General features: G+C 39.2%; 1 protein-coding gene across 7 annotated transcripts in view; it reads right to left on the reverse strand.

Moving 5' to 3' along the window:
- The window catches only part of EVI5 (ecotropic viral integration site 5), a 104347-nt gene that overhangs the window by 36572 nt on the left and 49188 nt on the right, over positions 1 to 18587 (reverse strand). For 4 of the 7 annotated variants that reach the window (XM_060232189.1, XM_060232195.1, XM_060232190.1 and 1 more), the window contains 6 exons: positions 17740 to 17793; positions 14218 to 14250; positions 13567 to 13713; positions 3803 to 3937; positions 900 to 1040; positions 36 to 194 (listed from right to left, as the gene is read on the reverse strand). In XM_060232189.1, the coding sequence (XP_060088172.1) occupies positions 36 to 194; positions 900 to 1040; positions 3803 to 3937; positions 13567 to 13713; positions 14218 to 14250; positions 17740 to 17793 (669 nt within the window). The remainder of the gene's footprint in view (positions 1 to 35; positions 195 to 899; positions 1041 to 3802; positions 3938 to 13566; positions 13714 to 14217; positions 14251 to 17739; positions 17794 to 18587) is intronic. The other 3 variants (XM_060232191.1, XM_060232194.1, XM_060232192.1) reach the window with 2 other exon arrangements.

The raw sequence follows: 18587 nt of genomic DNA on the forward strand, positions 1-18587 counted from the left end.
GCTCATAATACTGTTCAAAACATTCATGTTCTTACCTGTGTTTCTGTTTCCATCATTCTTTGTTTTACCTCTTTCAGCTCTGCTTGAGTTTCTGCTTCTCTAAGTCTGACAGTCATGAGTTCATCTTGTAATTCATTTACAGCGTTCTTCTTAGGAGGATCTTTCCATCTTCCAGTGGTGCGAAGTAGATGGCGCTAAAAACATTGCTATGTTTTAATAAAAGAACCCATTTTGAAAATCATGTACGTTCCTACTACAGAATTGGTCCAGCTTGCAAAGGCTACAAGAGAGCCATCCTCAGATTGAACTTCAAACAGATTGTCAGTGCAATCTGAAACAAAATTACATCATTCTAAGACCACTGACTTGAATAAATTTAGAAGGGGGTGATTCTGCTCAGGATTGCACTGTGTGTAGCTTTACAGTTCTGAGACACATGTATGGAAGCTGCTCCCAAGTTGCAATTTCAAGAAGACTTGCTTACTACTTATTGGAAGATACTTCTAATATGCTGAGAACTAGGCTGCAATGTCTCCAGCAAGTATGAACCATCAAAGCCACAGAACAAAGAATCAAGATTACCAGTGCAATCCTAAACAGAGTTACCCTTCTACATACATGCAAATCAATGGATTTAGAAGGAGTATCTGCTTCAGATTGCACTGCATGTGTACTAAAGGATCAAATTCAGAACAATTCTTTTTTTTGGGGGGGGGGGTGATTTCTAGCATCTAGAAACAATTCTCAATCATATTCATTTGCTGTCCTTCCTTATGGACCCTTTCCCCCCATGCATATCAATCCCCTCTAAATCCCATTTGTACAATGCATTATTTGATTTATAGCTCACCCATTAAATCATATTATTTTCCTATCATGATGAGATGCTCTAGACTTACCTGCCAGTGTTCCTCCAAATCTTTTACTTGCTGTCTAAGTTCTTTTAGACCCATCAGAGCTTCAGCTTCTCTTAGCTTCACTGCAATCAATTCTTCTTGAAGTCTAGCAATATTATTCTCATCAGGCAAAGAACTATTCCTCTGAAACAAGATAACCTCTTAAGAAATTGACTGTGCAGACATGTTATTGGCATTGTATGATTCATAAACAGAACTGAAAGAAGCTCAAGGTCCACGTTGCCCAAACTAGTCTTTAAGTACAGGATATTTTTGGATTTCTAATTACTATTAATGACAGTCAAGAAAGAAAACATGGGCTTGAAAGGGCTTTAGAAACCCAAAGCTAAGAAAGCATAAATACAAATCCACACCCCGCCGCTCCCCCCCAATAGTGAAATATTTGTTCTGGACAGCAGGTTTTATTTAAATATTGACACTGGAATAAACATGTTCCGAACTGGTATTAATTATGGTAAAAAAATAAGCCCCTTTCAGTTTATAATGAGGCCAGCATTCGGCACTAAGCTTGGGTAAAGGCAGCTGCTGACCTGCCTCAACGGGGTCCCAACTGATATTTCAAGAGGCACAGTTTATTAAACCTCATTTGTCATAAGGACTGAGTATCAGCTAGGTCTTTATATGCAGCTCCTGTGATAAAGTTCTGAATACTAGTATTAGTTAAAATAGAGGGGATAATGAGCAATCTGCTTATGAATATTTCTATATATTTAATACATTAACTCTAGAAACTCAAATAAAAGGTAGAAGTGTATGACCAGACTGAAGCTCCCTTTAATTTATTTAAATTCAGCAAGGCTTTTTACAAGACACCTGCTTTTGGGTACCAACACTGCTTGGAAGTCAGGTACACACCAGAAGTCACTATCGCACGTGTCATGTGTGCATATGCACAGGCATGAATAAACTCCTATTTTTAAAAAGGGATAACTGATTACTCTCCCATTGCGTGTTAATTTTATATACAAGGCATGCTCTTGAACATAGGTAAAATACATTTTTATCATTTCCATACCATATTTTTCTGTGCATTTTTGGTACTTTGACATAGTATTTATGAAGTAATATGTATGTAATAAAAGACTGGGCATACAAATACTTTTATGTTATCCTATTTTCAGGCTCCATTTTTATTCTCTGACAATACACATTTTAAAAGCTCCCCAGAAGACATCTCAGTTTGCAAATACTTCCTGTTAAGTATTACATGTTAACAAGAAGGGTACTGATCAATGATCTATTAAGGATCTGCTGGAAACAATGTTCCATAAATAAAAACATGGAACTGGCCTTAATCTGCCTCTCCAACTTGCAAAATCGGATGAGGGATATTATTTTTGGACATGTGGTACTGCATTATGACAGCTACTAACTGGGATTTGTCAAAAGCAGGTAAAGAGCACCCCATCAATAATTTGCAGGCCCACTGTTGATCTGTATCCTGCAGAGTGGACATTTATTATCCTCTCTGCAAGCCTACATTGTCTTCATATACTTGTTCGCCTTATACAATGGCAGATGTAAAAGGGTTGTGATCATCAGATACAAGATATTCCTTTAGTTAAGGATTGCAAGCATATCAGATACAGAATTAGAAGCTTGGAAGAAGGGGGAGAAGCGTAGAAAAAAAGACAGGACAGGGCTTCTGTCCCCAAGTGTCAGAGTACTGCAATAGTTTCCCGTTATAGTTTTTGCTCTCTACAAATCAAGGAAGATGTCAGAGATCACACAATCTTTCATGCTAAATGTTGTGTTCTTGACTACATATACTATACAAAATAGGTCCATGGATAATATTCTTGTCAGCTGGATCTGGTTGCTGACAGTAATAAAACTGAACTGAACTGGTTCATGAGAACGCATCAGTACTTACAGACAGTCCCAATGACACAACAGTCAAGAACACGACAATAGTACAGAATTTTTAAAAAAGATATACCCTAATATAATTATATTCCTGCAAAGGGTATCTGGACATGCCTCAGGGCATTGCTGGAAGTATATAAAAAAGCAAGCTTTGCATATCTGATGGCATTATTTAATGATAACAGCAGTGCTGGAAGGTTAATGGATAGTATGAAAAAAGTAGTGAAAATATGCAACTTCTCCATTGTGTATGTTTGTTCTTTTTGAAATGTAGTGCTATATTGCAGCAAGGAAGACACTTTAAAAGAAAAAAAGTGACCATCATCCTGGATGAGTAGAGAAGGATGTCACAAATTACAGTAATAAATAGGTCAACTTATTTTTTAAAAAGATACACAAATTAAAAGCCTAAACTGGCGGGTTACTGTTAGAAACTGGCCACTTTTCATTAGCTTCCAGAATTGCATTAAAACATAGCAAAGTGTTAGATGACAAATGTTAGTGATGTTATATTTTTGCATGAGGTATTCCCAGGTTGCAGGATTTTAATTCTTTTTTAATTTGTGTGTGTGTCAGAGAACACTGAAAAATGGATTAAATCTGCAGAATACAAACAGATGACAGGAGATAATGTAGAACACATTTTATTATTTATCCTGTTATCAGTTATTATACTTTACATTAGATTTTGTTTATATGTTTAATGAAGACAAAAATTAAAATGATAAAATCTTTAAAAGACAAAAAATTGTTAAGCATTAGCTGATCCATAGGATTCAAGGGAAACAATCCAGAGAATCATACAACAAATTCTGGATACATCTATGGGAATTCCCAACACCTTATTTTGGCAAATTGCTTCTGGAAGACAAGGAAATTTCTAGAGCAGTTTGCAAAGCAAAATGGAGAACTGCTCTTCAAAGGAATTTTTTAGGAAGTAATGGCATATCTCAAGGACTCATCAGACTGATTACAGAAATACTCTGCTTCATGCTACAAAACATCCTGGTTTGACCTGCCTTTTCCATCTCAAGAACCTTATCTTGCATTTCCTTCAAGGCACAATGGGATTCAGCTTCACTCAGTCTTGCTTGCACCAACTCTTTTTCCAACCGCAGCACAAAGTCTTCACTATAGCGGGAACTGCATTTATGCTATAAAGTGAGGAAATTCAATATTAGAATAACGTAAGTGAAGTTCAAGCGGTAACACATCTATTTAGTGCCCTACATGCTCACATAAGACGGGACAAGTCTTTTTAAAAAACCACACATTAGATGTGACATTTAGAGAACTACAGCTTTCTGTGTAACCCTACTAACAAATCTCCACTCAGACTTACAGTACCACTGCATGCAAATGTAGGACTTTGGACACCACTAAGAAGCAGGCAGTCAGATACGATCAACCAGAATTGAACTGGAAGAATTCAAACCTATAGTGATTTTTCATAATATTCCAAACCTCATGTTCAATACATCCTAGTTAATTCTGTAAGTAGTATTCTTTGTTTGCCTAAATCTCATTTCAGCCACTGTTAATCAGAATTTTTCAGCTGTTTGTGGCACCACTGAAGTTTTTTCCCAGTTGACAATCTGTATTCAATCTTGATTATAGGACAGACATTATTTTAAGACTTAAATATATTTACTTCTCCAGCTAGCTGTTAAGTCATTGTGTTTTTTTCACCCAAGTATAGATAATTTGAGTCAGCCAGTCTGCTGCGGTGACTAATGAAAGGCCAGACGTGCTGCCAAGGCATCTTTATTTGGCACCTAGACCTACCCTCTTTGCAAAACCACCAGAGTATAAAAGAGTACTCATGGCAAGGAAGATGTTTTCACAGTTACAGATGAATATGTATTTCTTATATTGTTATTATTAGTGAAATTCAGAGGAAGAGTGGCTAATCGCCACCATGCATCTTCCCTTGGTCTCACTAATATCCAGAAATGCACAAAAGGTTTCAGTTTGACAACGTTTCCCCATCCATTGCTAGTGATTATCAACTGGTGAACTCATTCTTTCATCAAACATTACTGGAGAGGTACAGGGTGAAGATGTGTGGAATATCATTAGGTTCAGAGTTATGCCTCCTTCCTAAAAACATTGCCTGTACACAATTTAACAGGTACTGCCAAATAACGCAAGGTTGTACACATATGGGAACAGCTGCAAGCACTGACTGGCATCTCATATACCACTGTAGTTCATTTCAAGTTATACCTTGTCATACATCTAGGCAGTGATAATATATTATGAATACTCAAATGCTATTGTTTTCACAAACCTAAATACTATTCACTATTTTCTGGAGTAGGGCAACAGGATATCCAAACACAGTACTCTCAGATTATGTGTCTTTGTAGCAACTGAAGAGCATCTTTAAAAATGCAACTAACTATTCATACAAAATAGGAATCTCTCCAGAGACTAACTTTTTAATAGAATTTTTTCCATTACAAAACATTGGTCATATTTTACACTGTTGCTAAAAAAAAGTTATTCCTCGTGTCCCTCATGACAGACTACCAGTCTGTTTCCAGGTTCACTTCAAATTCTGTTCTTACCTTTAGATCTTTAAACTGCCTGAGAACAGATTATATGAAGGAACGCCTAGTCTCAGAATCAGACTTTTTAAAATTATGCTCTTAAACTATTTTATTAGACTGCAATTTTACATCTTTGCTGATACCTAAACTTGAAATGTAAACATGAAAAGTAATGATTTCATGCATCTTACTAGATTTTAGCATTTATGAAATCTGCAAGTGATCTCTGGCATTTTTAAACACAGGGATAAATCTAAATACATATTTTTATTCCTCTTTCAAAAGTGAAATATTTTTAAAATTAGTCTTGGCATTATAGATTGCTATATATGAGGACAGATGCAATATCACGATAGCCTAGCTTACTTAGGCTACAATCCTAAAATCACCCACTTCCACTGTGCTTCCAAATGAATCCAACTAATGCAAGGTACTAACACAGAAGACGTCAGTTAAACTCAAACCTACTTTACACAGTGTACAATAAAATAATCTCCCCCCCCCCCAAAAAAAAAAATTAACACAATATTAGGCTTCCTAAGAATATTTGTAAAAACTCCAGTCACTATAGCTACAGAATCCAAGATAACTGTAAATATTCAGAATTTTGGCCACCTCTGTGATAAATGAACAAAAACTTCAACTAGAACTAAAGTGAAACCCATACATTTGACTTTACTGATTACAATGTCTAACAGCTTTTGAAGATACACTACTACGGCAGACCCTTCCACTTCCTTCCCTCAGATGCAAGATTTTCCTTTCATTTCTCTTTGTACCTTCACGGACTGAGCAGGCCTGGTAACATGTTTATTTCTCCCCTGAAGAAACCCACACTGTGAGTAAAGTATATTTTGGCTATTTGCTCAACCCAAGAACTTAAAAGGAAAGTGATAGGTTCACCCTTTAACTTAAATCCAATTCAAAAATAACAAAAGGTTTTATATAACATCAAAGGGAAAGGTCAGGTGAGAGCAGAGGTTGAAAATACTGAGGTAAAACTATTACTAGCACAGACTTTTGATCTTATATATCAGGCAAATGAGAGGTTCCTCATTCATTCACAGTTACTTAGATCTTTATATTGAGAGGGTTTTGTTCCAGTGTTTCCCCAAACACTCTAATTCACTTTAATTGTATAATCGCTGACTCTTTTTGCACCCAGAAGGCTGGTACCCTCTTCCCAGTACCCAAATCCCTTCTCTTTGGAACACTAGTACTCTTCTTGAATTTTTGACAGACTTTTAAGGTCTCAACAGACAGTTCTGAATCACACCAGATCAGGGATCTCTTTACTCTTCACAGATAACTCACTCTGTTTGACTGGGAAGGGAATCTTCTCTTTCTAAAAGATCTACCCCCCTTCCTTTAGACTGAATGGGACCCTTCTCTACTACCTACCTTCCTTGCAAAATTACACCCAGTACTCTGTCTGTGTTCAAACACCCTTAGCTACTGCTGAATTCAGACTGTGTTCAGTCAAGACTGAAATCTGACTATATCAACACTAAACGTTTTTTCTGACAAGGTTATTTGTAGATGATCTCAGCATACTGTTTTCACAGTTAAGGCAGAAATCTGACTTTGACTTTCATCAGCATCCAGTTCTCCCAAGATTTTCTCTGCTCAGCTGATGCCAACCAATTAGATTGGTTAGAGCAAACTGTCACTCAAAGCTCTCTGGCTTTGTGAAGAATTAATTCTTCACAGTCCTTAAGTTATTGATAAGACTCCTAAGTTTCTTAAAAAGTGCAGTTCATCACAACTACCTTAATCAGTTCCAATCCTTGGCATACCTAGCAACCTCGAAGGCACCGCGAAGTAATCCATATTATCCACATTTAATACTACTCATTATTCACCCCCATCATATGAAGCTGCCTTATACTGAATCAGACCCTGGGTCCATCAAAGTCAGTATTGTCTACTCAGACTGGCAGCAGCTCTCCAGGGTCTCTGAGGTTTTTCATGTCTATTTTCCTGGACCCTTTTTAGTTGGAGATGCCAGGGACTGAACCTGGGAACTTCTGCTTACCAAGCAGATAATCTACCACTGAGCCACCATCTCTCCCCAAGAAACCCAATAAAGATCAAGCACATTTGTTTGCCAGCATTCATCTGTGAAAATATCTCAGAGTGTTCAGTGCTAATATAATGCAAATCAAATTTCACCATCTGTATAAAGACATGAGTTGGAACTCCTGAACAGGTGTCTAGAGAAGGTAATGGGATGGATGAGGGTCAATGAACTGAAGTTCAATCCATACTAGACTAAGGTGCTGTTGGTCAATGGAGCAGCTGCTCTGGGACTGCAGATCCAGCCTGTCTTGGAGGAGGCTGCACTCTCTCTGAAGGAGCAGGTTTATAGCTTGGGGTTGCTACTGGATCCTGGCCTACAGTTGGAGGCTCAGGTCTCCTCCCGTAGTGCCAGGGCTTATGTTTTGAGTTTGTCTGCCTAGGTCCCTGCAGAAGCTTCTGTTTACAAACAAGGGGTGATAACAGCCAGCTGAACAACATTAGACCTTGGCCGGTAATTAGTGTTTCTCTGGGATGATTAAAGGAGATCTGTCTTCCTTGTGGGGCTTGCCTGATTGCTTACTAGCTTGCTTGCTTTGGCAAAAGGTTGGTACGGCTGTATTGTTCTGGAAGTGAATGTTTTGGAATCCTGGAAGACTCCGGCAGACAGTCCCCAGAGGAGGAGTTACTGTGTGAAGCTCTGGATTTTTAACTGTCTACAACTGGCTTGTTACCAAGGTAATTTAGCTAGCTATAAAAGTTTTTTTTATTTTCCTTACACTATGTGTTGTGAAATGCTCGTGCACCCAGAATAAATCTTGTTTGAACTTTTGTTCTGGTGTTTGTTTTGATGGGCTTGCAGTAGGGACCGGTTGCCTTTCGGCCTTACCAAGAAGTGTGCTCCTAAGGGAGTGTGTGAATATATCAAGTATCTCCCTGTTAATTTAGGCATTATTGATAGGGTTGCCAAGTCCAACCCCAGAAATATCTGGGGACTTTGGGGGTGGAGCCAGGAGACTTTGGGAGTGGAGCTAGGAGACACTGGGGTGGAGCAAGGGGGGAGGGGGAAAACGGCGCCGGGGAGCGTGGCGAGCCGCCCCGCAGCTGCTGCCTCTTCTTCTTTATCAGATCCAAAGATATTTCACTGATTCACTGTTATTGATAAGACTTCCTTAAGCCAGTAAAAAAAAAAAAGGTTTGGTCAATTGACTAGTGAAATACAGTCAGATAAGGTTAAACATTGATCTTGTATTTTTAAAAAGCATTCCCTTTTTTAGAACTTTTATCATCTTCGGATTTCATACATATGGCAGTGGCATATTGCATTTTCCAAAAGCAATGCACACTGTATTTTGCACTTGTAGTACGTGGAGGAAAAAGCATTTTTGAAATGCAGTATGACTATATTTAAAGCAATATTTTGATATATACACATAATATCCCCAAAATAGTGAGCTTATTCACATAGGAATGGAATAAATTAATCAAAAGAGTGTAACTAGAAACCTAGAGGGACGTTTTGACTTGTGTCATAAATAAACCAAAGGATTTTTTTTCATCTAGAGGGCCAATTTAATTGATACATAAATAAATTAATTACCATCAAGAGACCTGAGGGCAGCAGAAAATTGGGTCCAATTTTTTGTTTAAAAGAGGAGACAATTCATTTTAAGATTGGAAACTGAATGCTGAATCAAAGTTTAATCAGGAGTGACCAATTGTTAGGAAAGAGAAACATCCATGTATTTCTGATTTCACAAAACAGTTCTTTGCATGAATGCCAGAAGGATGAGGAGAACTGAGCATCTTTGTGGGATTTTGAACTGAATGAGTGCAATACTATTGTAATGTGCCATAACAGACAGAAAGTTGAACTTGGGCCAAGAAGGTGCAAATTCATCCTAGGCTTCCCAACCCCAGAGGCAGAGCGGGCGAGGCTGCCGCGCCACTGCCGCCTCTTCTCTGCTCGCCGTGGCTGCTCCTCCGAGATGGGCCCAGCCTGGGCCCATCTTGGAGGAGCAGCTGCGGTGGGCAGGGAGGGGGCGGCAGCGGCGCCCAGGATCGGGCGGCTCGCCATGCTCCCCGCCGCCGTTTCCCCCCCTTCCCCCCGCTTCCGTTTTTTTGGGAGCGGGGGAAGAGGGTGGAAATCCTGGGGTCCCCCGCCAGGGCGGGAGGGTTGGGAAGCCTAATTATTGACCCTTCTAGAGGAAGCAGGGTGGACTGAGCCCTGGAACTTAGAATACCCAGTCTGGTGGCAGCTTATGTGGGGGAAGGTAGCAGAGTTCTGCCTCCCTCTTTGGGATAAACTCTAAAGGGCCCTGTTAGCAAGTTCCCAAGACTGGACTCACAGGGAGCTTGGAGGTGTGCTAGAGCGGAACTAGGGGCAGAGGGGCTCTACATCTCCATGGCACATAGTGCTGTTTATCAGCTCTGGCTATTCCTCTAAAAGGGTGATCTGGCCAGTGATCCATGCGTTGATCACATCCAAGATAGATTACTGCAATGTGCTGTGTTGGCCTGCCTTTGAAAATGGTTCAGAAACTTCAACTGGTCCAAAATACAGTGGCCAGGCTACAATCGGGGGTTGATTACAGGATTTGTATCACCTCTGTGCTGAAAGATCTTGACTGCTTATTTTAGAGGTTGTCCTTGAAAGGGCAGCTACTGTGAGAACCCTCTCCAGCCCCACCCACCTCACAGGGTGTCTGTTGTGGGGGAGGAAGGTAAAGCAGATTGTGAGCCGCTCTGAGACTCTTCGGAGTGGAGGACGGGATATAAATCCAATATCATCATCATCTTATCCATTTTAATGCAATGCTTGTTTTTATGGACAGCTTTTTATGTTCCTTATGTCTAACAGTTCATTTTTAATACCGTAGTTTTTAATTTTAAACCATATGAAAATACAGCATAGAAATATTCTAAATAAATAAGTCAGTTAAATTTATATTTAAATGGGAGCCAACAACTTTACATTTTTAGTAACACCATTTGTGCCACAAAATAGCATTATTTTAAAATATTAATATCTTCCCTCACACAAAATTAAAGAAGGTACAAACTTGATAGAAAGGGATTTTACTAGTCTGTCACTCCTTCCCAGCAGTCTGCACAGAAAACAGCAGGTAATACCAAAAAACCAGAAATAAATCATAATTGTTTAAGTGACTGACTAGATACGGTGAAGGCAAACAGATTCAGTTTTACCCAAGTACTAATAATTATACACATATCAACCAAGTATTACAAGAATTAGAGTAAAATTACAGGATATTTAATAATAACAAGAGGTAGTATTCAGTGTTTAAAGCATTTCACTATGTCATCTTGCATTATCTTGAAATCAGGAGGATTTATTCCCTACTAGGTATGTTTAGGATTGCAGCCTCAGGGGGTTTTTTGCTTTTATTTAAAGCTAGAATTACTGATATTTCCACTAGGTGGTGCCTTGCAATTTTGAAACAATTCTTTATCTGAAAGAAAGTCACAAATGTAAAAAGCTTCTTTATATCAGGCAACTTCTGTCACTCTTAATAACCTACAATGAGCACTATCATTAAAATTGCACAAGCAGTGAGCCCCTTTCATAATTGTTGCTTCTTCACCCTAACATGCTTGCATCCTCTTTCATTCACATTATTTGCCCTCCCATGGCCTCATCCATGTGGTTGTTTGCCTCCTGTCTGCTTCCTTTGCATACATCTCTTTCCCTTACTTGCAGGCTCACTGCAGACACTGACTCTTCTCTTGGTGGTGATGGCTGCCTGGATGTTTGTGAGGTCGTTTTGCTCCTCCTCTGAACCCTATTGATTTTTTTTAAAGTCAAAGCTATAGCATAGGGAGGGTGGGATGAGATTATGCAATGCTATGTTACAGGATCTCAGCCCAACATTTTGAAGGTTTCCATCTTCAAAATGTTGGGCTGAGATCCTGTAACATAGCATTGCATAATCTCATCCCCCCCCCCCCTATGTTATAGCTTTGACTTTAAAAAAATCAATAGGGTTCACAGGAGGAGCAAAACAGCATAAGAAAGTGAGACTGAACTGTTGAATGGCAACAATATATCAACAATTTATGCATGGCAATTCTGTGAAAACCTTTCACTTGGTTCAATTCTCACATTATATTACTGTAAGCTAAATAAGTAAAGTTACTTTTAGTTCAAACTGTGTCCTTCCACTTGGCTGGTCCTAAGCAAACCAGATGCAAACAGAGGAAAATCATATTCCATTTGTGTTGACATCCAGGAGGTTCTAGCACTTTCTTGCTGCTGGAAGAAGGTTCTGGGGCAGAGCCAACAACAAAAATGGAGAACTAGTGATGCTTCTCTTATGCACTTGAATTTACTCGAGTGCCAGAGGTAATCTACTATTTACCCAATATGTTGCAGTATCAGGAGCTGCAATGGTATTGGACCAAAACTTTAGAACCTACTTGCCCATTACAAAACTGCATTGTGTTCTGATGCATGCATCTTTGGATCTAGGACACTAGTAAGTTCAAGACCCAGGCTGCAATTGGAATGCGTAACTAACCTACAGGACCCCAGTGGGCAGCCGTGTTGTTCTGAAGCAACAGAACAAAGCAGTAGACAAGGGCACCTTTAAGACCAACTGAGTTTTATTCAGAATGTAAGCTTGCAGTCTTAAAGGTGCACTTGTTTACTGCTTTAACTTACAGGAGAAAGGGCACCTGAATAAATATAAGTGTAGCCAAAACAGGTGACACAGATCTGCTGATAGTAGGCCAGGAGATGGGCAAACTGCCCTTCCTGGGAATTGTCCAGGAATTGTTTTAAGACCCTTGTTTATTACCCTGAAACACTGAGACTATGGCCACAAGGGGTCAGGGGCTTGGCGGATCAAAGAAGCTTTCTTGATTGATGTTCTTCTGGTTTATTCAGGCAGTTGGCTGCTCCCTGCTGGGGTCTAAAGGAATTACTACCATATGCTTGATTTTATGTTTAATCTAAGTTTAATTTTGATTTATTTTGCCCATTTAACTCTTCCTATTTTAATATCAAATTAGTTGCTTTCCCCTGGGAATTCCATGAAGTCTGTAGATAATTTTTCCCCATCTGATTATGGCCTTATTTTGTGCATTTTTCAATCCATCTTTTGGCCAGCTTCAAAGTAAGATATGAGGTACAAGATATTCTGCTGAATGTTATGTAATAGATACTATGGCACTAGTTTATGGAAGAGGAGCATGGCTCAGCTGGGAGAAGGAAAAGGTGTGGCTCAAGGAAAGGACAAAATTGTGTTGCACCTGTACTTCTCCAAAGGAACGGCTATGCACAGCTGCTCCAGACACTCTGGGGACACATTTTCGCACTCTTTCCTATGCCTGTAACATGTGTGGGACAAGTTAACATAGGAAGCCAGAAGAGAAATGTCCTGAATCAATACATGTCATCGGTACCACAAATAAGACTGTTTCAAAGGGTATCCAAGGTGGTCAGCAGAAGAACAGCTAGATTTGAGTCTGGTAGCACCTTGGAGACCAACAAGATTTCCAGGGCATGAGCTTTTGAGAGTCAAGGTATCTTATGAAGGGAACCTTTACTCTCTAAAGCTCAGACTGCAATAATCTTGTTGATCTGTAAGATGCTACTGGATACAAATCTAACAAATAAGATTAACCATGGAAAACAGAAATAATGGATGGCTAATGCTACTTTGACCCATATATGCCCCAACTGCTTTTTAAATTTGACAAACTTCAAGTATACCTTCTTAATTTTCATCCTGCTCTTCATTCAAGGAGCTCAGGATTGTAGACATGGCTCTCCCTTCCCCACTGCATTCTCACAACACTGGCAACTAGCCTAAGGCTCTCCCACCCTAATCTGACATTCCAGCCACTACATTACATTGGCTAGTCTACAGGAAGTGGAGAAAAGAGGAAACAGAGAAATATGACTCCATAACAAATGAATATATTAGTTTGCTGAACATGACCCTAAGCAAGAAGGAACATCCCATTGGTATCAATGGGACCAACTTTGACAAAAATACAGTTAGCAAGAGACTGCAAGTCCATTGTTATCTAATGATTAAGAATACTACTAGGCTTGTTCAGTTTGATCATTTTTGTGAATGCAAATAACACAAAAAGCAATGTATTTAAAAGGACCACACAGAGACCATGTCGAGACCAATAAAAATAAACATGATGAGAAAGATGAGATGAAGTGCTACCAGGTACCTTACCCATTGCTGCTGCTGCTGGAGCTCCCTGATGGTATTCTCAGCATGCTCCAGTTTAGTAATGGCCTCATCACTCTGTTGTTTGATTGTGGCCAGCTCCCGTTTTATGAGGTAGTTTTCCTCAGCCTCTTGGGCCCTTGTCACTTGTCCCTTAGGACATAATTTTCTTTTTAAAGCAACTGAAGGACCGATTCAGGAAAGACTGATAGCTTTATACATTTACTTCACTGTATTGTTAAAATCCAGCAAATCAGCATTGAACCATTATAGCCAGTATTTAAGTTTTAGTGCATCGCATTAAAATGTTTAGTAGCCCCCCGCCCCCGGCAAGGTCAATTGTGTACTTGCATTCAATAAAACTCTGTTCATGCATTTATTACTCCACTGTGCATGCACATGTTTCCTACCATTTTGCAGTGGATTACAGAATTAGTGTTAATGCAGAATTAGAGTTCACCAATTACTAGGAATTTCAGGTGCCATCAGATGTAACGTGCAGGTGTGGATCTAAATTTTATTCTATCAATTGCTAAATAATTTTTCAAGTAGATAGGGTGGATATTTCATTTAAAAATGCATGTAGTGAACATGCATTAAAAACAAAGTTTTGAGGGTAGGAAAGAAGTTTTAGGGTGAAATACTAAAGAAGTATACCTGTATCAATCTATCTGCCAAGGAAGCACTTTCCTATAAAAAGGAAAAATTCAGATAGGAGTAAGAGAAAAAGGGAAAACAAAATGACAAAATCAAGAGTGGAAAATTATGCCCAAATTCTACCTACTTTCCATATTTATACAATGCTTCACATATATATCTTTCAGACTTTGATGAAGGCACAATTTAACCTAGAGCCAAGCATTTCATCAGCACAGGGAATATACTGAAGGTCTGATGGATTGAGGAAGACAGCATTCCAAATTCAACTTTTCCTTTCTTTTCCTTTCTCTTTAGATTGCAGTTCTTTACACAGAGAGTTATAATGTTTCAGGCAAGTTTTATTAAGTGAAGTGAAAGTAGGTACAATTTGAGCACATTTAAAGTTCAGCTAACCAAGGCCAAAGACATTTGTGCAATAGCAGAATCTAAGAGATAACTGTTCAGCGATGCAGATATGAAAAAAATTGAAATATACTAGTTATTCTGGAATAATTTCAGCAAACTCTAGTAATAATTCCATATGTGATTTAATATTTTAATTACATTCTGATACTAGCATTTTTTTTAAAAGGAAGGGAAGACAAAGTCTTCCTAGAGACCAAAGCATTTGAGCAAATTTCCATCTAACGCAGTTCACTTCAAACTTGAAAATATGTTAGATGGTCTCACTTTTACTACTACCCTGTAATCCCACAGACGCAGGGCAACCTGGCTAATACCAAAATGTATCAGCATATTTAGAAGCATTTAAGTCTGCACAAATCAGGTATCCTGAAGTTGAGTCTGAACTCACAGTGAAGTGAATGACCTAAAATCAGGATATTCATAATATTGTCTTTTATTCCTTCCTATTTTAATCTTTGTATATCAAGCTCTTTGGCTTTACTATCTTCATCCTTATAATACTGGGCAACTGTAACAGAATCTATAAAGTAACAGCCATACAAAGGCTGAAGAGGTAGAGATAGGAATGAGGAAAGGCAGCCTATCTATTTCTGCCTAACATTCTCAGTCCCAGATTAAAGGAGGTAGGCAGGACAGTGTGTCCCTTAATAGAAGGGGTAGCAGTACAGCAATAAGAGGAAAGATAAGTATCTCCACACTACAGGACAGGAAGGATATATCTGAAGAATCTTCCTGTGCAGGTCATTAAGGAGTGCGGTGTAGTAAATAATCCAGGGAGTTGTCTACACATGAAGACAACCGAGTCTGGGAATGAAGAAAATAGTGGAGCAGTCTCCTAGCAAAGGTTAGGCAGGCAACCTGATACATAACTTATAAAAGTAATGTATTTAAGATTTTAGATTACTCACCTGGCTAACCTTCCAAATCAGAGAGCTGCTTTGAATGCAGTTGACCTCTTTACAGAAGTGTGATGTTATATTGTCAGGATACAGAAAACTTAAAAACACTGCAAAGTATTCATAAGCATGCCTTAAATGGCCTGGCTACAGTGGCTCTACTGATACTTGTGGGGGATGGAGGACAGAACATGTGAATTTTCTTCCCATGGATTTCTGTTCTCAGGACAGGAAAGAGGGTATTCTTTGAGGGTGCCCCCCTCCCACTGGACCAGAAGTGGCCCATTTCTACAAGTTGTTGAATTGTGTGAGCAGATTTCTTTCCCCTATGCCTCACCAGTGGTGATGGTTTCAGCCTATCCCTGGACCTCCTGATGAACTGTAGGGCATGCCTTAGTAACCCACTCTGAGGTTACTTTGGTGTCACTGCTCAGTACAGAGTAGTAGACTGCCACCTAAGGAAACAGGACCCCCTCTGAAGTAGATCAATCTTTGGAAGACCCCATGCTCCTTAATTATCAAGAGGTCTTTCATATCTGCCATTCAGAGACTTCATATCAGAAATAGTTAAAGACCAAGTCCTTTGCATACTTAATGGTAGCTGGTAAGAATATCTTCCAACTACCCTAAAAATTGCTACTAGGATCAGGTCAGTTCAGAAACCCTGGAATAGAAGTCAGCAGATTTGAAAGTCACAGTTCTTTAGACATTAATAAAAGTAAATTAATTGCCTCCTTATTTTTTAGAACCTTTTGTATTATTTACAATATGGAAAAGCTTGCCACAACTCCACAGCCTACAGGAGGAAGGTATTATGCATAGTCTCATGCTACTGAAAGAAATGCAGAGGCAAGAGAACAGGATCTTAAATAGATGCTCCTATTTCTTTTCCTTCCCAGCTGCTGTTGCTCACAAACAAAACAAAGCAAAATACAGACTGAAATTCCAGTGGGGAATAAAATGCTGCAAACACTCACAGGACAATAAAAGCAGCAAAGCTGAAGGAACAAAAAATTTGCTACATATGCTATAGATTTTTATATTCTTCATTAAAGAAGAGCTAGGATGAGCATCAAGGAATGGACTTCCAGTCATAGGTTAGCTTTCTAAGGATCACAAGGACAGTAGATTTTTCACTGACTGGAAATTTGAACGTTTGAAAATTTCATATCATTATTATACTTTGATGTATTTCATTAGGCAGGGAGAAATGGGGGATTTTTCAAACCATGACCCTTTCTTGTTCAATACTTGCTTCATTCTGTCAAGTATAATAAAATGACCATTTCACTTGTTGGGCACTTGTCTGACTGTAACATCTTTGGGCAAACAGAGAAGTGTGCAGTGAGCAGCAATGCTTATAGGCCTGGGATGAAAGGAGGGATGCTGGAACTTAGCAGCTAGAACAGAAGCAGATTGGTAGCTAAAACCTGCCTCTCCCCGCCCCCCCCCCAAAAAAATTCACAGCTTCTCCATGGAAAACTAAGGAGAAAAGCAGGTGTTCTGCTCCTGTCTTGCTAGGTAACCAACATTATCCAAGCCAAACCGTTTTAACAGCCACAATCTTTTCAGTATTAACCTTTATATAGATGAAGACTAAAGTCCTTTAATTTTAGTCAGGCTTTCTGACTCAATTTTGAGAGAACTGTAAGGGAACTCTAAGGAGAAGACTACAAGTCAATGCAGTGATAGTCTTACAGCTTCCATGATAGGCTGCTAAAAAAAAAGGAAACAAAAAACAAGTTTCTGCAATTTATGACACCTGGCTTGGTTTCTTAGTGTACTGCATGATCATGTAGAGATACAATGTGAAAATACAGTCAACAGAATGGAAGTACCTTTCCTATTAACTGTTAGTTAATGCAGTGCAACACAGCTGTCTTTCTTCCAGCAGAGAACTCATCTGAGAAAACTGGCCATTCTTCTGAAGATCATTCCATACACATATCAGCTTAATATCTTTTAAACTTGTCAGCAACCCCATAAATGTATGCCACAATGAAGCTGCAAGTCCAAAGTGTTGCAGAGCTTCTTTTTTTTGTCCATAATCTTAGGATCCTAAATCGCACAAAACTGTCAAGATATCATCATTATAAGCAAAAGTTAGTAGTCCCGTGTATCATGCTATTCATCATACTGCAGTTATAACATACTAAAATAAAATTAGAGAAAATACAGGCAGTTTTGAATTAAGAGATTCAGTAATCAGAATACTTACTTTTTCTAGTGTATCAATGCGTTGCTTTAAAAGTCTATTTTCTGTTCGTAATCTCTGAAAAACAAGCAAATGTTGATATTTCTGACAGGTTAGCATTGTCTGGAAAGACGGAAGAACACAGGTATCTAAAACAGCACTGCACCCCCAACACACTTCTTAGTTCAGACCCAAGCTGGGATCTGAATTTTCTTGATACAACATGGCTGCTGAATCTAATTAGTTATGTGTCATATCAGTGCCCTGGATGTGAAGCCTCCTGTGAACAGGGATGAGCACAAACCGGCTCACAAAAGTTCATGATGAATTTTGGTGGGTTCGTAGTTCGCACACTGAAGTTCATGGCAGATCAACCAGCACAAACTTTCTATGTACTTTCAAGCAGTTTGTGAATTTCCAGATTGTCTCTACTCAACAACCAAAACATTTAGTTTACCAAACTCCAAAGCGTGTGAGGGGGGGCAGAATTCTCTAGCCTTGGAAACATCGATAGGGGCCCTCCAAATCCTAACAGGGACTGCTGGCTACCAAAAACAGAGTTCTCATTCTGTACTATGGGATCAGAATGCTATATATATACCCTCAGATGAGCTCCAAACCCTCTCCTCTGTTGGGAGCTAGCAGTTAGATACAGAGGCAGGGAACTTGTTAAAAGAGAGCACATTCATTTATTTCTGACTGCAAACACCTCTTCCTGGTGGGGTTTGGATGTTAGGTGAACACCAGGCTCAAGGCCATTCCACCTCTCTGCTCACTCATGCTGAGCAGAGGGGCTTAGCTATTGGATGCCTCAGCTGATGGGGTCTGTCCCATATATTTCTGCACCTGTCCCTGACATTTTCCCCAAAACC

The sequence above is a fragment of the Heteronotia binoei genome, chromosome 2 (assembly GCF_032191835.1).
Source record: "Heteronotia binoei isolate CCM8104 ecotype False Entrance Well chromosome 2, APGP_CSIRO_Hbin_v1, whole genome shotgun sequence".
In the NCBI taxonomy this organism is placed as follows: Eukaryota; Metazoa; Chordata; class Lepidosauria; order Squamata; family Gekkonidae; genus Heteronotia; species Heteronotia binoei.